The sequence below is a fragment of the Alligator mississippiensis genome, chromosome 8 (genome assembly GCF_030867095.1).
Source record: "Alligator mississippiensis isolate rAllMis1 chromosome 8, rAllMis1, whole genome shotgun sequence".
Classification (NCBI taxonomy): Eukaryota; Metazoa; Chordata; order Crocodylia; family Alligatoridae; genus Alligator; species Alligator mississippiensis.
Genome location: NC_081831.1, coordinates 58790167 through 58817477, shown reverse-complemented (window position 1 = coordinate 58817477; position 27311 = coordinate 58790167). Strand labels below are relative to the sequence as shown.

Here is a 27311-nt window from a genome sequence, read left to right as displayed (position 1 = left end):
CAGCAGCGGCCACCCCGGCTCCGCGGCTCGGGGGCACTGGCGGCTGCCTGCGGCTCCGAGACACCCGCCGCGCCCGGCGCCCGCCCGCAGGGCAGGGAGGAGGCGGCGCCCGCGCCAGTCCGGCGGTGAGTGCGGCCGCGCGGGGCTCGGGGCGGGGGGCAGCGCCACGGGGGCCGCCGGTGCCCTCTCGGCGCGGCGCGGCTGGGGGGCGGGGGCGGCCGCACTTGGCACCAACTTCACTGTGACGCCAGGACCCGGGCGGCGCCGCCCGGCAAGCGCTCGCACAGCCCGGCCAGCCCCGGCTCGGGGTCCCCGCCGCCCCGGGACATGCTTCGCGGCCCGCGGGACCCCCCGGCGCCTGCCCTCGCTGCGCTCAGGGCCGTGCCGGAGCCCCGGCGGGAGCAGCCGGGACGGCGCGGCCCGTTGTTGCTCGCGGGCGCCGCGGCGGGAAAGCCGCTGCTCGGGGGATCCCCGACAGCCTCCCCGGCCTCCCCCCGCACGAGGGCCGGCACGGCCGGGAAGGACGGCGCTGGGCTGGGCTGGGCGCCGGCACAAGTGCCCGGGCGGGAGTTTGGGGCGTTTGAGGGCGAAGGAGCGCTTCTCCCTGGGAGCTCGCTCGCTCGCTCTCCCTCCTGCCGGGGAGTAAAACGGGGCCACGTGGCTCCGAGGACAAATCAGCCTCCGCCAAAACCGAGCTGCGAACAGTTGAAGTGGCAAGTCCTGTCCGGGGGAGCCCGAGCACGGCTGGCCTTTCCAGACACGGGCTCCCCCCCCCCCCCCCCCCAAAGTGAATGGAGCTTGTAGACGGGCAGATAAAGGGCAACGCATCCTTTAGTGATGACTTGCAAACAATGAAGGCATTTCTGGAAATCAGCACCGGCTCCCAAACAACTTGTCAACGAGGGAAGGAGAGGAAAAAAAGACTGTGTGATTTCTTCACAGCCCCTTCTCTGCCCCACCCACGTCTCTCTCTAGTACAGTTTTCAAACCATTGAAAATTTCTCAACTAAACGAACTAATTGCATCCAAAAGAACATGGCTGACTAACCAGGGCTATTCATGATGCTGCCTGTGTGTTTTATGCCCAGGGATAGTCCTTGCAATGCCCCATTTGGAAAGGACCAATGAAGATGTCAGTAGGGAGGTGGACCACTGTTAAAAGCAAACGTTGAGGAATGACTGAAAGACTTGGTAGTGGACTTCCCTGTCCACTGTTTAAACTGTCCGTCTCCCTAAGCTTTAGAACTAGATGGGGACTCCTACCACACCTCTAGGTCTGGATAGCTACCAAAATGTGTGGAGTGCACACGGAGTCTGAACCAAAATAGGTAAGGAGTTAGTACAGAAAGGTAGGGAACGGGTTGAGCCATGGTGACCTACCCCACCATGCTACGTCCAGCACATTAGGGTGGCTATAACTAATACTGCTGTAGAACCTCTGACAGCAGGAAAAGGAATTGGGCCTTGGAGAAACATGGGTCTCCAAAAGCTGCACAGAGAGAGTTGTGGCATGGTATAACTTACCAACTATCTTTGCTCAGCTCTGTACCTGAAAACAACTTTAGAATGGATTTGTCCCACTGTCTCTTAGTAACATAAGTCATACAACATGATATAAGTACTGTATGAGCTGTAATTATAATTCAGAGCTGACCCTAGCACTTCCAGCACTAAAAGCATAAACACCTACACCTCTAACCTGTAACTGTATTGGCCTCAGGTACTTTAAGGACCAGCCACTAGAGGGGGTAAAGTGGATTAAAATACATGAGCAATCATATTAAAATTGCTTTTTTTTTTGTGAGTAAGGAAAGATCATTCAGAGCAGCTGGTTTAAATGATTCTCTAAACCTGATCCACAATAAGGCTTAATTCCCTTATCACTAAGGGAATCAGTATCATACTCTTTCTTCAGGTAAAGTGGTGTAAATCCATCACCAGCTTGTAAATCTCTGAGCAGACAGTCCAGTTCTCTCCTTAGCTATACTTATAGGCCTGCAGTAAAGGAAGCTGCCCTAATGCAACTGGGGGATGAATTTGGGCTCATGGGTAAAAGTGTTCAGGTAAAAGGAGGTGCTGTGTATTAAGAGAACTGACAAATACTGTGTGCCATACTGCACTACTACTAAATGTTGAGTAGCCCCTTTCTTTGCATATCCCAGTGATTCCATTGGCACTATTTGCAGAAGTCAGTAATACCCAGCACACAAAAGGGTGGCCTAGTTAGGTTCCTTTGTGAGTCCAGTTTCAGGGTGCTTACAAGTTTGCCCTTTAAACGCAATGTACACAGAAGCCAAACAATTCAGCAGCTTTCAGAAAACATTAATTTCAGGCATATTTCTATAACACATGATAACAAAAAAGACCGGACCTATTTTCATAGCTTTGACTTGAAAATAAAACCCCTCTCGTTGACTTTTGCAGAATCAACGTCTATATCATGATTACAGGATTGGACTTGTGGCAAATTAATGCTAGTACTATAATTTTTTTGTTTCTGTTTTCTCCTAAAACAATTCCAGTGTTTGGTCTAGACATCCTTATGTGTGTGGAACTCATTAATTTCACTGGGAGTACTGCATATGGGGTTGGATATTGCTTCCACTGAAATCAATAAAATAACCTGCATGGATTTTAATGGTACAACACCAAGCTCACTGAGCATTTACAAAATCTAGAACTACATATGGACAACTTTAGCCATTACATGAGGGGCAACCTGACATACCTGGTTTCATCAAAATTCACACAGTATACATGAGAACAGAATTTGTCCAAGTATGGTGAAATTCTGTTAATTTACAATTAGGCAATCCCTCTGACATCAAAAAAGTGCCATGGGGATAAGCCAGTATAGAATTTATCTTCTTGGGTTCAGAAAATAAAAATCTATCCTTTTAAAGATCATACTGCCTCACTGTTCATACTCAGCACTTAACTGACTTCTCTTCTTTAGCTTGTGTGGGTCCATAACTACAAAGAAAACTAGGCCAAGGATCAGCACTAGCACAGGATGTCAGCAATTTACACATGAGCTACTGATGTACAAAATTAGAATGTTGTAGCATATAACATGAGAATGTAGCCACAACTGTAAAATGAAGATGTCTGCATATTGAACTATCAAGATAATTGTGTTGCACCGATACATTAGGATTTGCTGCTATTGCTGTGGTCTCCAGCAAATACCAACAAACGGATGGCCTTTTTTCCATGCAACACTGTAGATCTCCATATCGGGCATTGCTTTTGTCTGTGTGCTGATCTTCTCATTAATTCCCTTTTTCTATATCTTTACTTGTCTGGCAGCATTTAGTTTTTTGATATCCAAATGCCATGGTGATAAATCTCTTTTCACAGCTTTGGGTGATTAAAAGTTTGACTAAAGCCATCTTAGCAGTTAGTGTCATTAACCACATGCCATTTGACATGCATTATTGATGGCAATGGGAAAGCCATGAATACAGACATCTGTGCTAGGTCTCACACTTTGCCTTGCTTCATCATTGTTTTACTTTCTTTCAACTGCGTGGCAATACCGGCAGTGACATTTCATTCTACTTTCAATATGGATGAACAATAGCAATACTGAGGTCGCTTTCTTACTAATACATCTTAAGTAAAATAAGGCAGCTTGCTTTATCACAGGACCCTAAAAATATTTGGTCAAATTCTGAAGGAAATCTTTTTAATTACACAAAAACTATGTTTGCGGAAGTGCTCTAGATCAATGGGGACTAACCTTATTGGCAAGTGTGCCACAAATAAGTTTCCAACCCTCTGAGTACCACTCCAGTCCCCTTCCTCTGCTGATCTGCCTCCTGCCCTGTGATCCTGGACCAATCTGATGCTCTGCTTTCTGCCCTGCCCTCCCTGCCTGATCCACTACACTGCTTCCTGTACTGCCCATTGCTGTGCTGCCTGCCCCCTACTTGATCTGCCACACACAAGGGCTACCTGTGCCACTTGTGGCAGGTTGGCCACCCCTGCTCTAGAGGAACTCTAAGTCTTCCTGAAGAAAATTAAGACTCTTACTAAGCTGGTACTTAAATTAGTAAATATTTCGTACATTTCCCCAACTTAAAAAATGTAGCTCATAAAATAAGTATAAAATAAAATAGCCCAAAATCTATTTTATAAACTAAAATAAATATATCCCAAAAAATGAAAGTTCATTAGTATATTTTTCAGTCATTGGAATACTTATTTTAATTTTGAATTTTTTAAAAATCACTACTTAATACTAGCTTAATATTATTACAGATTAAAGGAAAAGTCATTCATGAACAAACATCTCAGGTATATGTAATCAGTTATGCAAGTCTTTGACATAAAAGCTCAGAGCTTACTTCAGACAAAGTGGCCCAACAGGCTAATGTGGTTAAAAGTGCACCAGCTTCTGTAGCCAGTGGCACATGAGACAGTAGCTTCTGGCTGCCTTTGACACCCCCAACTCAAAGAACCAGGCACCTACTTACATATACCGAATGCTTAGCCCAGTTAACCCATAAACGTGGAATAAGGCTAGATTTCATGCCACTAAAAATTAAATAGAGTACAGTACAGCATTTCCTAAACTGGAAGTTAGCCAGAGCCACCCATTTAAAAAACACCACTCTTACAAATAATATCAAGACATTTTTAGGGATAGCAAGCAGGTGTATCCTTAACTTTAGATCCCAGACAAAGGAGAAGCTTCCAAAGGAAGCATACATCCTAACAGAATCTGACTTATTAGTTCACTCCTTATTCAGGAAAAAGTGTACTACCTACTGAATCATGAGATACAACCTCCTATAGCACACAGGTATTCATCAGAGTTCACTTATGCAAGCACAAAATCCATCCAATTCAGTTCACCTTATGTGATGTACTACAATCTCAAAAAATGGAACTATAACTGCAAGCCAGTTCAAGCCATGGTATTTTCACTGCATAATACCAAACTATGTGGGTGGTTGTTTGTCTCTTTGAGCCATCCTGCCAAAGTTTGTGATCAGCATAGACACTCAAGATGGAATAAATGAGCAGCTGGCAGGGTGTTCTCAGTAGGTGCCCCCTGACTTCATAACTCTCTCCATCCTTGATCTGAAATAGCCCACATTCAATGACCTTCATAGTACACTATGAAGCTCCTCTTTTTTCTGCATGAACCCAAAAAACAGAGATAAGTATGAGGATGACAAAAGATAGAAAAAGAGGATTGTTTCAGTCTTTAGCTTGCCTGCTCTTTCTGCAGTTCAGCTATAATGATGGGGATTTTTCATGTTTGATTTTAAAGTTGTCATGGATGCTTAGATGAAGGGGTAAGTTTGACTTTCCATTAAAATAAGTAAATACAGTGATAAATAATAATAAGTTGCATTTAGAAACAGGGATAGAAACGTAAAATCCAGCATTTTCAGAAGGGGCCACTGATTTTGAGATGCTGCAAGTTTTGGGCCTGAAGTTCTGAAGTGCCCAACTGCTGCTAGTGCACAGCAGTTCTGAATATCAGCCCCAAAATGCCTCAAGTCAGACAACCAGAAATGGAGACATCTCAAAACAGCAGCTGCTTTTGACAATCTGTGTGAGTCATAGGTAGAGCGTTACTAATCCAACCCATGTCCTAGAGCAGGGGTAGCCAACCAGCTGTATGGATATCACAAGTGGCATGATCAGCCTTGGTGTGTGGCACACAGAAGATCAGGGAGGGGACAGGCAACATAGCAGCGGATAGGACAGAAAGCAGAGCAGTAGATCAGATAGGGAATGCAGGGTGGGGAGCAGAAAGCAGAGGAGTAGATTGGGCAGGGGAAGGCGATTGGAATGGGCCTTGGGGAGGCTGAAGGCTAATTTGTGATATGTCTGCCAAACAGGTTTGCCCCCTACTATCAGTCATTATATGTAACAACACCAATATGACTGGAATTTGCTCTAATACGCATATATTTCTATTCCAAAATAGGCACAGCCAAAATATTCTCTTAAGAAATAAAAATATAAACCATAAGAGGTTTTAAATTCATGTTTTATTTCAAATTGAAAAAAAATTGGATACAATCTGAGTATAGAGTAATTGAGATACACTATCTTTCTCTGTAAGTTATGAATCAACAAAGTACAACCACTGAGATTAATATCCAAAGAACAGCTGAAGCATTTAATCAGTCTCTAATGCTGTTTTATGAGCTTGCTACATAATAATAGGTATTTTTTCCTAGAAAAAATACAGATTCCCTCTCCTTCCCTAAATGTCACAAGGACAAACCATAAATGTTGTTGCCATGTTAATTTATTCCATCACCATGAAATACTTAATAGCCATCATCCCCCACCCTCACAAACATACACAGCTACAGCTCACTGTTAATAAAAACCCACACAATGTAAAACTTATGATTTTTTTTGGTTTGAGAATAATTACTTAAGTATTTTTGTTTTATTTTACTTTCTATGCTCTCCAAATGATCTGACATCATTTTCAAACTCTGGAGCTCCAGAACCTCTTTTTCCTGCCAAACCATCCACAAAACCCTTTTGAGCTGCATCTCACCTAGAAGGTTCCCCAGGCCTCAGCCACTCCCAGCCTAAACATTCTTCCTCCATTCTCTGGTTGCAAAATGGACTTCAACACTGGCTCCTGAACCCCTGCTGCTTGGTTCCACAGAACAATGCAGGGAGCATGCGCTGTAATCCAATTAGCTGTTCATTGTGAAGAGCTAAGCAAAAGACAGCTGCAGACAGGTCCTGGCAGGGCAGAGACAGCAAATAAAATATCAGGCTCCTGGCTGTAGAAAAATGGAATATTTTGCTACAAAAATGTGAATCCTGTGGCATTTTGAAAAAAGTCACAAGGTCCTAATGGAAATGAATAAAACAGTTCACACCTCACAGAGCTGTTTTAGGGACTCTGCAGACTCACTGTATGTAGATATCAGACACGTTGTATTTTTAAGCTTATACCTTGCAACCACAAAGACCAGAAACATAAATAGTTGAAACATAAAGGAAGAGACTATGGAATGCAGTTCTGCAGCAAAGAGTAAATTCTGTGGTTACAAATAAATATGGGCCCCTGCTTGTGATGTTTTAAGGGTCCTTGCTTTTAGAATCGCCACACATTGAGGCAGGGGTAATTTAATGCTAGAGGGAAGATGAAAATAGCTTTTCTGATTGTCAGCAGACCTTTGAACTGAATACGGCATAGAAATGAAGACTGGTGTGACAACGTATGTGTGTAATATTAATAAAAAAATCCTTATAATTTATGCATAGCTGGTCAAAGACCCATTCGATTTATACACTCTTTGCACCATCTATAATTATCATAAATTAATTTGAGAATTGCCTAACTTGCTAAAGCAAGACGGTTTTGGAAAGTGCAAGACCATCTTTGCATTTATGTAAAGTTAATATTTAATTTTTGCTGGGTTCTTATTCTAATTTTTCTCTTGCACAATTCTACTACAGTCTTGCTAATTTACTTATCTAAAAGTATTAAAAATGCTTTAATCCCTTAAAGATCTAGCAAGACATTAACATCTTCCAAGTACATTGGCAGAAAACTATGACCTGAAGCCAAGATTCTTTTTAAGTACTGCTGTCTTCCCATTCATAGCTCTCACCTTATCATTTCTGATTAAAAAGGCTATTGTCATGATTGTAGCACTGCCAAGCCATAATGTATGATTTATTATGTACAGCAGGTGACTGGTAGTTAACATTTATCTCAAAAAGAATGTAATTGTTTGTTTTTTCCTGCAGCTTTCCCTGGGAGGTGCATGTTTGTATCAGTGACAAGATGACAATTCATATTCTTACCAAAAGATCCAGTGAGTCATCTTATTAACTCTACTGAAATACATGCTTGGCAACACTCCTACCACGGTAATCTATATTTTTTTATTCTCCCTGGAAATATAATTTAGGAATTAGTAAAATGTAGTATGCATTCAAGTGTAAAAGCATTTTTCTTTGCAAAATGTAGTAAATTAATACAAATGGCAACAGTCAAAAGTAGATCACATATTGTGCATTTCACTCTATTTTTTAACATTTATAACAATCTTTTAGAGCCGTGGATGTTATTTTGCAAAATGAAATATTGTGAGAGCCTTGTTATTTACATGGGACATTATGTTTTGTGTACTGCCTGTATTGATATGGAAAAAGATAAATAGTAAAACTCCATGTGTTACATGAAGGAGATTGCTTGGTATAATGTCCTGCAATATATGGGCCTGAAAAGTAGTTGCCATGTGATGGCTCCACAAGCATCTGAAACATGGTATAATTCTGAGACTTAGTGGAAAGATTTAGAGGGTAAAAAGAATGGGCTGTATGATGAATTATGTGTAGTACTGCACATATAAAGCTAGCTGCTTAAATATGAACTCCTCTGCATCCTACCCCTCTGAAAGCTACCAGTTCATCTGTTTTGTTAGAGGCTAAAAATTATGCTAATATTATATACTTTTGGGTTTCTTTCTCAAATCCACAGCTGTGCATGATGGAATATTATGGCTGCTTGCATTTTTCCCAGTTATGCAAACTGATGTGTGGTTAGTTTGTGACAGTGCTGCTTTTTCTCCATGGCTCTGGTTTAGCTGGGGGAAAAGACATAACATGTTTTCTCTGACCATGACCCTGCTTTTCTTTGAATACTTACTTGTCCTGTCCTGAGGGATGACGTGTGCTAGGAGAGTCCAAACCATTTGCTTTCTGCTTAGATTTATTTGCACACATTGCAGGCAGTCTTTTCTCACAAAAGAACATATGGGCTGGAGTTACTATTTGTTATTTCAAGGTAACTAGATGGTAACTGTACTGACAACTCATGGCAAATCAAGCATTATCTCAGGTTAACAAAGTAAATAAATAATCGCTGAACTGTATGCATTAAACCTTAGCTTAATGGGAAACATAGATTCATAGATGCTAGGGTCGGAAGGGACCTCAACAGATCATCGAGTCCGACCCCCTGCATAAGCAGGAAAGAGTGCTGGGTCTAGATGACGCCAGCTAGATACTCATCTAACCTCCTCTTGAAGACCCCCAGGGTAGGGGAGAGCACCACCTCCCTTGGGAGCCCGTTCCAGACCTTGGCCACTCGAACTGTGAAGAAGTTCTTCCTAATGTCCAATCTAAATCTGCTTTCTGCTAGCTTGTGGCCATTATTTCTTGTAACCCCCAGGGGCACCTTGGTGAATAAATACTCACCTATTCCCTTCTGTGCCCCCGTGATGAACTTATAGGCAGCCACAAGGTCGCCTCTCAACCTTCTCTTGCGGAGGATGAAAAGGTCCAGTTTCTCTAGTCTCTCCTCGTAGGGCTTGGTCTTCAGGCCCTTAACCATACGAGTGGCCCTTCTCTCGACCCTCTCCAGGTTATCCACATCCTTCTTGAAGTGTGGTGTCCAGAACTGCACGCAGTACTCCAACTGTGGTCTGACCAGTGGCCGATAGAGGGGAAGTATCACCTCCTTGGACCTATTTGTCATGCATCTGCTGATGCACGATAAAGTGCCATTGGCTTTTCTGATGGCTTCGTCACACTGCCGACTCATGTTCATCTTGGAGTCCACTAGGACTCCAAGATCCCTTTCCACTTCCGTGCCACCTAGCAGGTCATTTACTAGGCTGTAGGTGTGCTGGACATTTTTCCTCCCTAGGTGCAGCACTTTGCATTTCTCCTTGTTGAATTGCATTCTGTTGTTTTCTGCCCATTTGTCCAACCTGTCCAGCTCTGCTTGCAGCTGTTCCCTGCCCTCCGGCGTGTCCACTTCTCCCCATAGCTTTGTGTCATCTGCAAACTTGGACAGAGTACATTTCACTCCCTCGTCCAAGTCACTGATGAAGACATTAAAGAGTATCAGTCCAAGGACCGAGCCCTGCGGGACCCCACTGCCCACACCCTTCCAGGTCGAAACCAACCCATCTACCACGACACTCTGGGTGCGACCCTCCAGCCAATTCGCCACCCACCGGACTATGTAGTCATCCAAGTCACAGCCTCTTAACTTGTTCAGCAGTATGGGGTGGGATATCGTATCGAAGGCCTTCCTGAAGTCCAAGTATACGACATCCACCCCTCCTCCTGTGTCCAGGCGTTTCATAACCTGGTCATAAAAAGAGACTAGATTTGTCAGGCACGATCTGCCTGCCATGAACCTGTGCTGGTTTCCCCTCAGCATAATTTGTCCTGCCAGGCTCTCACAAATGTGAGCCTTGATAATTTTTTCAAAGACTTTGGCAAGGATGGAGGTGAGACTGACTGGCCTATAGTTGCCCGGGTCCTCCTTCCTCCCCTTCTTGAAAATGGGGACCACATTGGCCCTTTTCCAGTCCTCCGGGACTTGGCCCGTGCGCCACGAGCGTTCAAATATTCCCGCCAGTGGCTCTGCAATGATGTCGGCCAGTGCCTTCAGCACCCTCGGATGGAGCTCATCCAGGCCTGCCGACTTAAAGGCATCCAGTTCTTCCAAGTGACTCTGCACCATCTCAGGGTCTACGCATGGAAGTCTGGCACCTTGCTGCTGCCTCTCTACAACCCCAGTGAGAGACTTGTCGTGCCCCTCGCTTAGGAACACTGAGGCAAAAAACTTGTTGAGGAGTTCAGCCTTGTCCCCCCTGTCCGTCACCAATTGTTTCTGCCCATTTAGCAGGGGTCCTATTCCTCCCTGGGCCTTCCTTTTACTCCCTATATATCTAAAAAACAATTTCTTGTTGTCTTTTACTTGGGCTGCCATCCTCAGCTCCATGGTAGCTTTGGCCCGTTTAACTGCCTCCCTACAAGCACGAGCAGAGGAGGTATATTCGTCTTTGGTGATCTCTCCCTGTTTCCACTTTTTATGTGCTCCCCTTTTGGCCTTTAGGCTGCCCTGGATTTCTCTGGTCAGCCAGGGAAGCCTCCTGGCCCCTTTCCCTCTTTTACCTCGCACAGGGATCGTCTTGCTTTGTGCCCGAAGGGTCGTTTCCTTAAGGCACAGCCACCCTTCTTGGGCTCCCATCACTTCAAAACTCCTACTCTGCAGTGCGTCCTTGACTAATCGCCTGAGTTCATTGAGATCAGCTTTCCTAAAGTCTAGCACTTTCACCCTACTAGTTACCTTACCCACTCGATGTCTTATGGTGAATTGTATTATTAGGTGATCACTGTCCCCCAGATGGCTACCGATCTGTAGGTCCCCTACCATGTCATCCCCCATTGCCAATACCAGATCCAGTATGGCATTCCCCCTAATGGGACCGTGTACCTCCTGTGTCAGGTGGAGGTCCTGTACACAGGTTAGAAACCTGCGTGAGCGGTGGGACTTTGCTGTCTGTGACTCCCAGCAGATGTCCAGGTAGTTTAGGTCCCCCATGACTACCGCCTCTTTAGCTTTTATGGTCTCTGAGAGTTGCCTCAGGAGCCTCAAATCTATTTCTTCCCCTTGATGTGGGGGTCTTGAAAACCAAGATCTTTCTAGCTGGTCAGAATATTTTCTTAATTCAGATGCCTTCTGCCCCAACACTACTTCTTTCTTGCACACTAGAACTGTGAGCAGAAATCCTTGGACAATTGCTATTTCTGCTTATAGAACCAGTGGTGGTTGAAGTTTACGAAGCTGATGAGCATGCAGAGTACAGCAAAACCTGGTTAACCCATCACTGGGGCTAGGGACAGACATTACACATAAAGTGGTTTAAGTGATCAACTGGTTTAAACCTGTAACCTGACAGATGTTCAATGCACATAAAACACTTTGAAAATGGCTGAAAACAGTTTGAGATAAACCTAGTTTAATGTAGTATCAGACTTAACTAATTTGGGTCAAACTGGTTTATGTAATGTCTGTTCCAGACCCCTTGGTGGTTTAAGATAAATCAGACTCTCCCAGCATCCCAGCATGCTTTGTGTGCTGGGAGGGGCTGCCCCACAGCAGGGCTGGCCCCTCCCCTCTGCTCCCTGGCTGCAGCTCTGCAGAGACTTGCAGGCACAGAGCATCTGCCTGGCTTCTCGCTTCTAAGCAGGGATTATTCCCCTCTCCCCTCTGCTTTAATGCAGACACCTCAGCATTAGCTAGCAGACCACACGCTGACTATGGTCTGTGCTGTGGGGCAGGCAGGCTTTTTGGAGTTAATCAACAGGTAGCTTAATGTTCTTCCTTGGAAAAGCTGTTTAAGAAGAGCTCCATTAGTTAATGGAGAGAGACTTTGTTTTCTTAATGGGTTGATAAACACTGAATTAGGGGTTATAAACATTCCCTGCTGGGCTGCTTAAGGGGGTGGGGGATAATAAGAGCATCCTTCTGGGCCTGGCCACACCCCCTCAGCTCAGCCCTGTAGAAGCGAAGGGAGGGCTGCTCTAGTGCCCCCCAGCTTCTAGCCTGAGCCACTGCAGGCATGTGCCTGCATGTCTGGAATGAAAAGGGAATGTCTGTCCACCTCCAAATTGGTTCAAGCTTTGCAGGTTAGACTAACATGCAAAGATTGAATCAATTCAGGCTCAGGCTTTTTGAATGTCTGTCCCTAGACTGGGATAACTCATCACTAGTTTTAATTAGCCAGTACACTGACTCTGCCAGAATCCTACTGAATTGTACATAAAACACTTTGGGAAATTCATCATATGTCAATGCATAGTCATTTCCAAATAGAGAGGGATATTGAATTTCAATGGAATTGACTCCTGATAATTAGATGGCTTAAAAGTCACTGGCCTATATTCTCCATAGCATGTGTGAAGCCAACCCATTGTTAATAAAGCATCCACTTTTCTTCAGCTTTTCAGGGATCTGGGTTTTCTGTTTGTGATGGAAAAATGTGGTAAAATGCAGATTTTCTCATTTTAAGGAGAAAAATGTGGATTTTCTCATTTTAAGGAAAAAAACCTAGATTTTCTTTTTTAAAGGAGAAAAAGCTGTGGGAAATGGTGGGTTTCCCCTTGCCAGTTGGCAGAGTTCCAGCCTGCAAGGGACTGGGGGGAGCTGGAGAAGGGCAATCAGGCAGGGGCGCCATGTGCATATGCTTGCTCACACAGGTACATAAAGCTCCCTGCAGGTAAGTCAGGGGAGCGGGGGATTGAGGCCCCCATAGTAAGGGAGGGAGAGAGGGAGCTGGTCAGAGCTGGGGCTGCTGCCGAGCTTGGTTGTATATGGGACTTGGGGCTTAGGGCAGGAATGCGCAGCTGCAGGGCCTGGGCAGGGGATGGGATGGGGCTGCGTGTGGCTCATCTGGGGGGGTGGGGAGGGGAGTTGGCTTCCCACCTCTGTGCACACTTCTGGGGGGGAATGGGGGACACATCCCCCCAGATTTATGTGCAGGGCAGAGGCGGGCTGCCTGCTGTGGGCTCAGGCTCCCTTCCCCGTTGCCCTCCCCTTGGAGCCTCTGCAGCTGAGCAGGTGGAACCTGGCATGGAAGGGGAGAGCAGGGCCAGGTGGGGAAGCTTGGTGCCATTGCCATGAGCCCCAAGTCACCATGGTGAAGCTCCCCCTGCCTACCCAGCAGCAGCAAGGAGCACAACTCCATGCTGGCACCTCTGCTCCTGCTGGGCAGGCAGAACACACTTCAACCAGGGCAGTGTTTTGCTTGCAGCTCACTGAGTTTCATTGTTCCACTCTGCCCCACTCTGCCCTGATGCACTGGGTCTTGACTGCTGGGCTGCAAAGGTCCCGGTGGAAGGACAATGGGAAGGAACCTGCACCCACAGTGGGTCACCCACACCTGCCCCCCGATGGGCTCTGCTCTGGCTGTGCTGCCTGTTGGGGAGGGAGAGCTGTGCTCTGCTCCACTGAAGCAGCTGCCACCACCTCCCATGGGCAGCAGCTGGGGTCAAGTGATGTTGCAGGAGGCAGGGGGCTGCAGACCCAGGTCCCTGGCCCTGTAGCTCTGGCAGCTGGAACCCCCCTCTGGCAGGGTTAGGTTGTGGCGAGGCTGTGGATGGGGAGTGAGGGGCACCAGCAGGGGTGGGGGCCTGTGGGTCAGGAGTGAGGCACCAGCAAGGTTGGGGGGGCTGTGGGTCTGGAGTGAGGGTCAATAGGGGTGTGTGAAGTAGGTCCTATTCAATTCAGATTCAGTCCAATTCAAGGACAGTGATTCAATTAGTTGATTTGGATCACTGTCACTGATTCGATTCGGCTGAATCCGAATCTGAAGATTTGATGCTGATTCAGATAATCAGCGATTCAGGCATAGACGTAGCTTTAAAAACATTTTCTACATTCTTTGAGGTAGCAGGTGTGGCTCATCATGGCTGTGATGCTGGGGCACATGGAGCATCCCACAGGGGTGTGAGGGGCTCTCCACATGCTTGTGAACACTGTAATGGTGGGGCAGATGGAGCATCCCACAGGAGCGTGGGGGGACCCTCCATGTGCTCGGTGGCAAACCCAGAAGTGGACCAGAAGTACTTCTTGCCCACTTCTGGGTCTGCTGGGGAGTGCGCAAGAGGTTGTCCTGCGCTCCCCCGGCTTCACAATTGGCCACAGGGGGACCCAGCTGAGGGATACGGGGGTGGGGGGGGGGGCCCTGCATACTCCCCAGCAGACCCAGAAGTGGACCGGAAGTGCTTCTGGTCCACTTCTGGTTCTGCTGCTGAGCGCTCTGGGGAGCCCTCTGCGCTCATATGGGATACTCCATGCACCCCAGCATTGCAGCATTCATGAGCCCTTGCTACCTAGAGGTATGTAGAAAAAACATTTAAAGCTGTCTCTATGTCTGAATCTCTGAATCTTTCTGGATCTTTCTGAATCTCTCTGAGTCGATTAGGAGGGTTCCAATTCGATTTGAAGAAATTAAAGGGTCCTCTGATCGATTCGGATTCAGAGATTTGGCCAGTGAATTGGGCCAAATCTCTGTTGAATTGAATCAGGGGCCGAAGCGTCTCACAGCCCTAATGGGCTGGGCATTGGCATATCAGGGCTGCTCAGTGCCACAAAGTGGGAGAAGTGGGAGGGCGAGGGATGACAGCCAGAGCAGGACCTGCATCCTGGTGAATGAAGGGGGCAGGGTGAGTTCTGATTTTCCATGATATAAAAAACCAAAAACAAATGCCAAAAAATGTAGGTATTTGGAATTTATTTTATAATGATCGAGGCACTGGTAGTCTTCCAAATTGCTTTAAAATTGTAAACGTATCAATAAAACATTGGGTTCAACTGATACCTATATATATATATATATGTATATATATATAGTGGGATTTCATTTTTATTGCAGAAAAAAGTAGATTTGGGGGTTTTAATCAGAGAATCTGTGAAATTTTTAATAAGAGAATTTGTGATTTTTAAACAGAGAAAACCAGGGTCCCTGAATTTATTAGATGCTCATGGATAATTAGTCACTATTACCAATCTCTTTGGAGTAATGAATTAATTGAATCTAAAATGTACTTAAAATTTTTCATGCCTAGTGGAGAATTTTCTTTTAAATTAGATTAAAATTTACACAAACACAGCACAGAAATCATTAGCAATGGACATAACTCATGTACAGCAAACAAAAATGCAGTGGGGCGGGGGGGGAAGCTGAAGAGTTACCTTGAGCATCTTAGGAGTCTATCCTCAAATTAGAAAATGGAACAGGGCTAATTGACATAGTTTATGAGACATTTTAATATGATATATGAAAGATTCCACAGTGACTTGTTTCAGATGCAGTTAAAAGTAAAAACAATCGGAGCATCAAAATATTCAGTTACTTTTTGTAAAACAAACATCTGAGTGCAAATGAAAGCTAGCAGTACAGAACAGAGCCAGCATCTGCACAGAATGGTTTTAGATGTGTTCTGTTTGAAAGTGACAGCATATTGTGAATCTTTTGAAACTATTTTCAAAATGCAAGATAAAGAAAATAAGAAAAGAGAACGTTAAATAGTTTATGGTCAAAATACGACCTACATTAGACCAGAATGGCTTCTAAATTCTACATGTCTGGGTTTCCATGGAAGCTGTAGTAATATTAAATACACTCCTTGTTGAGAATTGACTTTGAAAGTATAAATCCCATAATTGTTTACAGTGAAATTTACATGTATCAGAGGACTACCCAGTGCAGAGAATTTGTGAACTAACCTCTAACCATGGTAAAACTGAATTCAAACCTACAATGAGGGTGTAGTTCAAAGACCATTTCAGTCAACAGGAATCTGTCCACTGAGTTCAATGGACTTTGGATCAGGTCTTGCATATACACCTAGAAAAATGTGTGGTTACAGTTTCCACCCACAGTAAACTTTTTGTCCACATCACAAACCACTTTACCACCTGGTATGACTTATTTACTCTATTCAAGATCAGAACTTGAATCAAGGAATTGATGTGTTATGTTGCAGGAGTTGCAGCATGTGGCAATTTAAGCAGAACCCATTCACTCAAGGATGTGAAGCGCTAATCAGTAAATTAAGAAAAAAGCCCTAAATACTATTTTCCTTAGTTTCTTTATTTGACAGGACTGAATTTAGGATTCACTGTTGACAACTATATTTGGTAACATTGCAAATTCCATAAACATTCAAGAGTTGCACAAATGAAGACCCAAGATATCTTGGTAGGAAAGATATAGATGAATTGTTAATACTGTTGAGAGAAATATTAAACACTTCCAAAACAAATTTTCCAGGGCAACTTGTTTTTGTTAGCTTTATGCTTCTAACTTTGTTTAGCTCTTTATTTACCCGTTTGAGAGCTTTTAAATGGGAAAACAGTGAACAAGAAACAGATACTTTCAGATATTCATACTGAACTTTGTACAAAATTAAAATCTTTGCCCTGATACGGCAGAGCAGAGGTAAAGTAGTTTGGGGTTTGTGGATTCTTCTGGCTTTGTGTCCTACTTTCTCAAACTTACAGTCTCAGTAAATATACTATTAGAGTTGGAAGCCCTCATCATGATAGTAATTCACCAGACTCTTTTGTATTTCCCAGATGAAACAAGTTTTTTCATCTTAAATATTTTTCACAAGTGGTGTGAGAAATTTCTAAGTCACTCCACTGAAATCCATCCCTAGCCCCTTGGATTTCAGAAAGATAGTTGGGGGTCGGACTCGATGATCTACTGAGGTCCCTTCCAACCCTAACATCTATGAACCTATAGTAGTGGAGCAATAACAGTTTTTTATTTAGTAGTTTTTTGTAAATACTATATACATACAATGACAGCCATGTGGAGAATGAATCTGAAGAACAATGATTTGTTTTGCTTTCATGTCAAATATAATAAATATGCATCGTAAATTCATGTAAGTGTATAAGCTGAATATGAGAGTATATACTGAATGTGAAAATATACCAAACTTAAGTTGCTGAAAATACTTTGTTAGCAGCAGTTAAAAATGAATTGAGGTTATGATTTAGAAAGGTATTTAAGCATGTGTTTAACTTAAAGGACATGATTAGTTCCATAGATTATTATAGAGCTACTTATATACTTAAAGTTATGTATGTTACATAGCTTGTTAAGCTGGATCCTCAACATTAAAAATAAATGTAACAATCCTAGCTGTTTATAAGTTTGCAAGATATTTGAGACTATTCAAACACACACAAACACACACTCAACATGCAGTCATTACATTTAAATCTAAGTCAGGGGTGGGTAAAATATGGCCCACAGGCCAAATCTGGCCTGCCGACTGATTGAATCTGGCCCACAGGCAGGTGCCCAACACTTGATTGTATCTAGCGTGGGGCAGCCCTCACCATGCTCCCACCTGTGCCTGGCCCTGGCCCTGGCCCTGGCCATAGTCACAGCCACAGCTAGGGCACCCAGCTTCTCAGTGGGACTACTGCTGCTGCTCCCTGGGAACTGCTCAGCTCCCCTTGCCTACAGCATCTCCTCCAGCTCCCGCTACACTGCTCCACATAGCAGGTAGTATCCGGAAGAGACAGTGGCCATGGTGACATGCACCAGGCACCACTGCTCAGCCAGGCAGAGGAGAAGCTGCAGCCAAGTGGCTTCTGCCCCAGCACACAATATACAAGAGTAAGACTTTATTTTGAGCTATTATGCAATCACCTCTATATATACTACTAAAACCCCCCCATAAAAATGGACAAAAAGTATTTGAAATAAATTTAAAATGTTATAGTAGATGTTTGATTTTTAGTATATGAATTTTTTTAAATCTTTAATTTGTTAAAATTATATCTTCTGAAAGATTTTGTGTCTGGCCCACCATGACTTGTTAAGTGGCCCTTTGGCCAAAATAGTTGCCCACCCCTGATCTAAGTGCTCATCTGTGCAGATGTTTGGGGAGATTAAGCTGGGCAAAAAATGGCCAGCCTGATCTAAATTAGTTCACCAAGGTGGTGAACTAAATTAGACTGGGGATGGGTTAGCTCAATCTAGCAAACTTCTATACAATGTCAAAGCACAGCCCTGATGCTGGGAACACCCAACTGCCTGTTTCAGCCCCAGGGCCACATTCTTCCTACCCATCTGACAGATATTTTTTATATTTAAAGCCCCTCCCACCCCCCAGCTCCCCACCCAAGGTGGGCAACCCCCCATGTGGACCCACCAATCCCTCTTGCAGACCTTCAACCCACCAAATTCCCCCATGGACCTGTTAGCCCCTCTGAACCCACCCACTCCTCTTCCCACCTTGACTTAGATAGACTGGGTTTCCAGCATGGTTCCCAGCACTGGCAATCATGCACACAAGTCACTTCCAACCTATGATCATGTAGCTTAAAGTGATCAGGTATAGCAAACACCTGCACATTCCCCCAGTATATAAATGAAGACAGCAGGGGGAGGGGGGGGGGAGATGACACATAAATGCTTCTATTATGTATTATAACATAAAATAAAACTAGACAAGGTTATAAAGACATTACTACGATCTGTTGATACCTGAAGAGAAGACTTCATTTTCTTTGCTGTCATGGCCCCACAACTCCTTTTTTTTAATATCATGAAGAGACTTATTTTTTGATCCATCCATTATTTTCTCATCCAATTGTCCAACACCATGATAAAGCTACTTCTTCCCTTTACAGAGCTAGTTATATACGCTTTATCACATGTGCAAACCACATGATGAATTTTAGACCACCAGTCCCTTTTTTCCCTCCAATCAGTCAAGATCCTCTTTATATCAAATAGAATTTGAGAAACAAAGTTCTCCTAGGCAAAGGACCTAAATGTTTCCTTCTGTGAAATGAAGAACTGATTGTGCAAACACACTCATACTTTAAGTGTGTAGTCCCACTAAATAAATAGGACAATTCACATTCTTAAATTCAGTTAAGGCTTTTTTATTTGGGGATTAATTAGACCTGAAGAATAGGGGTGCCAGTTATATATAGCCAAATGATCATGGCTGAGTTGGAATATCATATAACAAGGTGGGGAAAAAATATATATTTTTTACTTTTTATTTCGAAATAAATCTTTTCATAATTAAACTTTCAATTCTTCCTGTCTGCCACTGAATACTAGACTTTTTATTCTAAGCCTTTAGCAACTTAATATACCTTTTTAATAAAACATCCATGTTATAATCAGGAATCCTAACTGAAAAGGCATTGTGACAAGGGAATTTTGTATTTTACTTTAGAGAAGATAAGAAACAAATAATACTGCCACAAAACAACACCCATTTTGTCTATGCACAGCATTCAGGTATATTAGGGGCTGTTCTCCTGATCCTTCTGTAGTGTTGTAACAGCACATTTCAAGAGCAATCACATGAAAAATCCTCCTTCACTCTTTATAAACAATTTGAGGAAGAATTTCAAAATAAGAGTATCTTTAGTTCCACTGAGACTTCTACAAGCTAATACACAAAACCAAGAAAAGTATATTCTAAAAATAAGACTTGAACTCATGTAAAATAAGGAAAGGGAAAAATCATAAGGCTTATATAGGAAAATACAACCCTTTCAATTAACAAAGGCCAATTTTTAGTACCATACTTGTCTAAAACTGTATCTATCAGATGTCTAAATAACAGCCTGTCATATCCAGAGGAATGCTCACTCCTGAACATTTCTGGTAGTCTCCAAGATGACTTTAACTAGAGACTTTTTCCCTTCTTGAGCTGAAAAAGAAGGCCCGTGCATTTTCATAATCACTCCTTTCATTACATAGCCATTCAGAGCAAGAAACAGCCTTTCAACTTAGCTTCACATTCAACACTATAAGTCACAGAAACCAAGCACTGAACTTAATTGAAAAGTTAACAAATCAAAGTATCTGTTGTGATGGAACTTATAGAAGAGTGATGGAAAATGTTATAATAGGATTCAGCAATGAAACTCCTTAAGTACAGGTTTCCCTCGCTTTATGCTGTACACGCGTTCCTGGAAAACAGCACATAAGTTGAATTCACATAAAGGGAACCCACTTTACAATGTAACAAATAGGAATGCGTTCCAAGACCTCCACTGTACCAAACCCAGACCCGTTTCTACCCCTTTTACAAGACAATTTTGGTACTCACCAACAGCAGACAGTACACACAAGCACAGAGCACTATCATAATGGGATGGCAACTACAGAAACACGTTGCAGATTACAAGTGAGGAGCACAGATCCACACAGGGGACTATATTTGAGTGCGCATCACTCCCACAATATAGTGCACAAAGCAGCTGACTGTGGGCTCCCACCACACTGATCACATAAGAGTGAATTTACCTCGCATATAACAGATTTTTTATATAAAAAGGGTCATTGCAATTCACACATACAGAACCCACATGAAGTGAGGGAAACCTGTATTTGGTGATCCCCTGCAATGCAGGAGTTGAGGAAGCTTAGGCAGGTAAGGAGAGAATCATAACTAAAGAACATTAACAGATTCTGGGAAAACTGTTTAGAAATTTGGACAGCATTTTTCATTCAATACCAACAATAAAGATTAGTAATAAGTAATATTAAGTTAATTCTTCTTTCCTTACACAATGGAAACCAATGCTAGACTGTGATTTTTTTTCACTTTGTGTAACTTCTTGAATGCAATTCTTAGTGACTTATGCAATTACTGTAATTACACCTAATTACCTAATTGTATAATTGTTTTTAATTATACTCATAGTGTACATACTTAAAATTACAAAATTAGAGCATTTAATTACATAAATCCATTATGAAGCTTCATGAAGATAATGTTTTGCACATGTTCAGTTAGCAGTATTGTAAGCCCAACATTTTGGCCTTTGCAGTTTTTTCTGATTATAATATTAAAACAATTAATCTACATTATGGCTGAACTGCCTGCTAAATGTGATGAGGTAAAAACAAAAGTTTAGATGCAGGTGTGCTAAAGCCAGAATTTTACCCAATACCTTTTATATCAGTTTTCTAGTCACGTGTAGTGGAGGTGAGACAAGGCACTTCTGACTAGTTTTTACTTCATGAAAGCCAAACTTCATTGTAAACAGACATAGGTTTATCACAATCCCTGAAGACTAAACCTTGTTGTTAGGTTAGGCAGAAGAGAGAGATTTTGCTTCAGAGATGGTATGAGAACAATTTGACAGACTCTTAGGTATCCAGCTCTTAAATGACAAAGAAAAATATTAGATGCTCTGCATACCTAGATGGCATTCAGAGACTAAAGTGATAGGTGTACTAGAAATGTTAAAGATCAAGATCAATATGATGCTTTATTTCTGTTGTTCGTATATCATTTCCTGACCCTCCAACTGTACTATGTATTTAAATCCCAGTGAACACAATGGGAGATCTGGCTGCAAGACCGAAAGGTCTGAACTTGAATATTTAATTCTGAAGGTTGAAAACTGTATTGAATTTAACTGTAACAACTGGGATGCTCGCACAGCTAATCTCGAGTGGTTTTGCACTGAATCATGTATGGCTTACTAAATTGACTTTAGATGTCTTTTGTCTTTTGTCTCTCTATACAGTAATAAATTGTTGCCTGGTAGGATTAAAGCATGAATAAATTAAAATTGCTTGATAAGAAATTACAGTGGTTTAGTCAGATATCCAGCTCATGTTACAGTTCCATGTAAAATGCATTAATTTGTCATTGTACCTAAATTTGCCTTCTATAGCTATGATGTATTTGTCAGTTTGTATGAAAATGTCAGGCTTTCTAATGTTGGAGTAGATCCTAACATTTTCCTCTTAACTATTTTCTTTTTCTTAGTTAACCAACTGACTTCACGATGACTGAGGGCTTAGATTCCAGATTGAGTAACCTCACTTGGGATCAGATTAGAATATTGGATCAAGTACTAACTGAAGTAATACCTATTCATGGAAGAGGAAATTTTCCAACACTAGAAATAAAACCAAAGGATATTATTCATGTTGTAAAGGAACAACTGATTGAGAAGGAAATCAGTGTTAGAGACATCCGCCTGAATGGTTCAACAGCTAGCCACATCCTTGTAAAACAAAAAGGAACTAGCTACAAGGATTTAGATATCATTTTTGGTGTTGAACTTCCAAGTGAACATGAATTTCAGGTTGTTAAGGAGGCTGTTCTGAATTGCCTACTGGACTTTTTACCAAAATGTGTCAATAAAGAAAAAATCACTGCTCAGACTATGAAGGATGCATATGTGCAGAAGATGGTCAAAGTCTCCACTGATCATGATCGCTGGAGCCTTATCTCATTGTCAAACAACAGTGGCAAAAATGTAGAACTAAAATTTGTAAACTCGCTCAGACGACAGTTTGAATTTAGCGTGGACTCTTTTCAAATTATCCTGGATTCCATATTAAATGTTTACAGTGACACAGACTGTGAATTGACAGAAGACTCGCATCCTACTGTTGTTGCAGAGAGCATGTATGGTGACTTCAGAGAGGCAATGGACCATTTAAAATACAAACTTATTTCCACGAGGAACCCTGAGGAAATCAGAGGTGGAGGCCTTCTGAAATACAGCAATCTCCTGGTTCGTGATTTTAAGCCAGCAGATGAGGCTGAAATCAAATCTTTGGAACGTTACATGTGTTCCAGATTCTTCATTGATTTTCCTGATGTGGCTGAGCAGCAAAGGAAAATTGAGTCATACCTGCGCAACCACTTCATTGGGGAAGAAAAGAGTAAATATGACTACCTGATGACGCTGCGTGGAGTTGTAAATGAGAGTACAGTCTGTCTCATGGGACATGAACGAAGACAAACTCTGAACATGATTACAATTCTGGCTTTAAAAGTACTAGGAGAACAAAATATCATCCCAAATGCAGCCAATGTTACATGCTACTATCAGCCTGCTCCATATATCAGTGATAGAAACTTCAGTAATTACTACATTGCTCATGGACAGCCACCTATCATCTACCAGCCATACCCATTTCACATACAAATGCAAAGTGGCATGGTTTAGAAAAACATTAACCTCTCACTGCACACCCACCCCCTTCCAATACTTTCCACAATAAAGGCCTCGTTAAAGCAAGTTTTACTATCACTTTTGATTTTAGGACTTTCTTGCAGATTGCCATCGGTCTTGATCAGTCAGTATGTAAAATCATTGTTACACACGGCATCAGATAAGTTATGTACATGTATAATTGCTAGTCACTATTCTACAAATTCATGATGCTCTTCATATTTTCCTAAAACAGAAATACTCTGTGACTGAGTTTTACATTCCTTTGAGCCAAAAAGTGAAAGATATAAACAGTTCTAATTTTACAAAGTACTATAGACAGTGGTTCTAAAGAATTCTTCCCTATAATTTAACCAGTGTAATTGGAAAAATATGCTAAAAGGTTGTTCAGTAGAAAGACCTGATTTTGAAGTCAACAGATTTAAAAAAACATTGGCATTAAAGATATAGTAAACAAACTGGACCAAATTTGTCAGCTGTACCCAACTCAAATACAGTTGGAGTTGCAGTGCATTTTGGAATTTGCACTGGTCGACTGACATTGTTAAATATCCCAATAGGTTAAATTCTGCTTTCTGGGTGCAAGCCAGCAAGATGCCAAACAACTCTCAACTCCCATTAAAGACATTAGTACTTGAGGATAGTTTCCTCACCTGTGTGCTGCTCAACACCTAACAAGATTAATTAACACCGTAGCCCAATTCTACAATCTGGGTCCACCCAAAATTCCCCCTGATTTCATTGAGAGATACGGGTAGCCAAGGAATGCAAGGCTGGCCTCTTGGTTTGAATTCCACACAATAGAAGTTTTTAAGCAGGTGATTTAGTCATTCTGCTCAAATAGTCATGAAAAGTAAGCCAAAATCATGAGGGAGAAGGTGCCTATTCTGCACATGGATTTTTTTTTTCCGTAGATATTTAATAGTGACCAGAAATAAAATAAGCTAAATGAATACCAAATGGTAATCAGGAAAAAAAAGGGACTGTGTGATTTTTAAGTGATTTTAAAACCATGTTCTTAGCAGGGGCATTTGATATACTATTTTATACTAGAATTGTCCTGTATATGCTTAGACGTCTGTGCACATACAATAGTAGCAAATCAAAATCTCTCTCATGATCAGGAAATACAAAAAAACAAAACATTAGTTTTTTTTTAGTGTGTTTACCAAAGATAAGTTTCAAACATGTCACTTAAGTGCCTCCCTGTGCCAGTTGTTCCATGAAAAGTGTAATGTATTTTAGAATATGTCATGCTAGATAGCTCCTGAAAGAGAAATGAGGGTACTTGAAACATTGTGGTTGGAACTCCATCTCTGGCTTACAAAATATCCTCTTCTATTAAAAAGTGGTCCAGTCCTGCAGCACTGAAGTCAATGGAAATTGTACCATTCACTTCAATGTGTTAGCACCACAATCCTACTCCCATTGAAACAAGCCAAATTCAGCAATTGACTCCAATGCAAGGAGCGGATATTGGAAAAGCTCACTAATGAAAAACATAATTAGAGTAGATTTTGTTTCAAAATATAAGCTGTAAGCCAGTTGAAAAATTCAGCAAGAGGTATTGCTAGTTCTGATGCTTCGTATGTCACTTGCTTATCCTTAGAGCTAATGATAAAATGATGCATCATTTTACATCATGTTATGCAAACCAAAGTATTGACTACATTTTATTTGAGTTAATGTATGTATTGGTACATTAAATCATACATTTCCAAATTTATATTTCTAAGATCTATGGTCTGTAATTATCCGCTTGCCAATGAAAAGTAACTTTACTGAGGCCCACTTATGATCTCGCCAGTAGATTAAAAAACTGTTTGTAAGACTGTTTTGTTGATTTTTCCCTCTTGAGTGAATTCCTTTCAGTATAATGTAGTGCAATATAAAACCACTCCATACTATGGAATGATGTACATGAAATGATTGTAAGAGGAATAAGGGTGCAATAATCTAGTTGGAGGCAAATGAACAGTGCAATGTCTTTCATGAATACATTATCTGGTTTTTTATTGATTTATCAAATATGTCCAATTGCATGTCTCAGGGCACATTTAGTTCAATTTTACCAGTATGATTATGATCTTACCACTTGTGTCAATTGTACTTAATAAAATAGGCACTTTTAATTTCTATGTTACTGTACTGCTGTATGGAACTGAAGCACTTCCAAAAAAATTCCACTAGTAAAATAGTGGTCCACATACACAGTGCAGTACATTTCTAACAATAGAACCTGTGATTTTCATCTGCTTTCCACCAAAAGGAATAGTGCTGTATACTGCTCCATAATGCCATTTATACCATGCCTCTTCTGGTACTTATGATTGTACTTAATTTTCAGCGCATCTGCAATCTCATTGACTTCCATGAGACTATTTATTAAAGTTATGCACAACTAATTTTCAAAGGAGCCTAAGCTGGACAGTTGAGCAAATCTCATGGAATGTCAGTGGGATCAGGGTTCTTCTGAAAAATCCCAATCCCACTATTATAAATGATTACAGGTTTGGGGGTACTGATATGGTGATTTTATACTAACCGAAACCAAAAAAAAATGTAAAGCTTCCTTAGCTGTGATGGGAATTTTGTGGAGAAATTTGATGACCTAAAGAATCAAAGCATAGATCCATAAAGATGGAGGGTTTTCTTACATCCCTTACACATCCAACACATCAGTAACTGGAGAAACATTTAAGAATGTTATCAGTTTGTACTAACAAGTAGTAGTATCATAATGCAACATTTCTGTGTAGTAGGACTATAACGCTTATTTGGTTAGTGAAGAAATCCTTGTTTAAAAGTACAGCTAATGGTGAAATAGCTGCAGATATGTATAAACTAACTAGTGCTATCATACAGCAACTGCTCAGATTTTCTTTTCTGGATTTTTTTAAGTACTTGACACATCTCTGTTTAAATCCAGGTTAGACAATGAGGGACTGATCCAGAAGTCACTGAAGTTACTGGAATAAATCTAGTTGGCTTAAGTGGGCTTTGGATTTGATTGTAAGGGAACATAAAGGACATATTTATAGTACCTACAGGTAAATGTATAAAAGACATCAATATGCAAAAATGTCTCAGGTATAAATAAACCCTTTTAATTTATTAAAAAGGTCTTGTATTTCTTAGGTAGAGGTAGTCATTCAATTATGAAGGCTATTGGGGGGGTAATGATTTGATACACACACATACACACACACATTATATATACATACACAAACAATTAAAAATATAACTTTTTAAACGTTTCATTGAACAGATCATATAAATAATTAGCAGCAGTATCAAACCTGGAGATTTTTAAAGACAGTACTGATTCTGTAAATTAATATTAGAGACAGGGATGTGACATATACATATATGTAGACTGCTGCTTGAACAACATTGACATCAACATGTAAAATATGATACTGTAACCTCTTCTCCAGTCCTTATCTATTTTACTATGTGCAAATATAAATCTCTACAAAGAATTAATTCTGAGACATTTTTCGGTACCAGTATCTTGAGCTTCATGTTTACATTATTAACTTGTTGTTACAATCTGTTTAATAATTATAACAATTGGGAAATGTAATGCCAATTTTATTTAATCATATTCAAAAGTTCTCAAAGTTTACAGTTTAAAGTAATCTAATGTTGTCAGGATGTAAGTGTAAAAGTTTCAAGTGCTTTCTTAAAAATGTCATTTGAATTTTGTGTTATATTGTAAAAGGTCCATTTGAAGCATATTCTTTCTGGTATTTTGTTTCAATTGTAATTTGTGAGCTTTATACTCAATACATTACGAGGTTTTTGCAATGGATAACCAAGGTGTGAAACTGTCCTCTGTCATGATGTTATACTGTCTATTGTGTTACACTGATCCTACAAATGTATAAAAAGTAAAACTGATAGATCTGATTTACCATAGAGTTACTCCAGTTTTATACCTTTGTAGCTCTACTGATGTCGGTGGAGTTATACCAACATGAAACTGGCATAGCAAAGTGGTGAATTGGAAATTATGTTTGTATTTAGA

General features: G+C 41.5%; 1 protein-coding gene across 1 annotated transcript; it reads left to right on the top strand.

Annotated features, from left to right (window-relative positions):
• Window positions 1-27021, top strand: TENT5D (terminal nucleotidyltransferase 5D). Its single transcript, XM_059732753.1, has 3 exons — window positions 1-125; window positions 7747-7869; window positions 22081-27021. The coding sequence occupies exon 3, from the start codon at window positions 22100-22102 to the stop codon at window positions 23273-23275; it is 1176 nt and encodes a 391-aa protein (XP_059588736.1). The 5' UTR covers window positions 1-125; window positions 7747-7869; window positions 22081-22099; the 3' UTR covers window positions 23276-27021.
• The last annotated feature ends 290 nt before the right edge of the window (window positions 27022-27311 follow it).

What these genes read in the sequence shown, in the direction of transcription:
- TENT5D (XM_059732753.1), top strand. Translation starts at nt 22,100, where the DNA reads ATGACTGAGGGCTTAGATTCCAGATTGAGTAACCTCACTTGGGATCAG.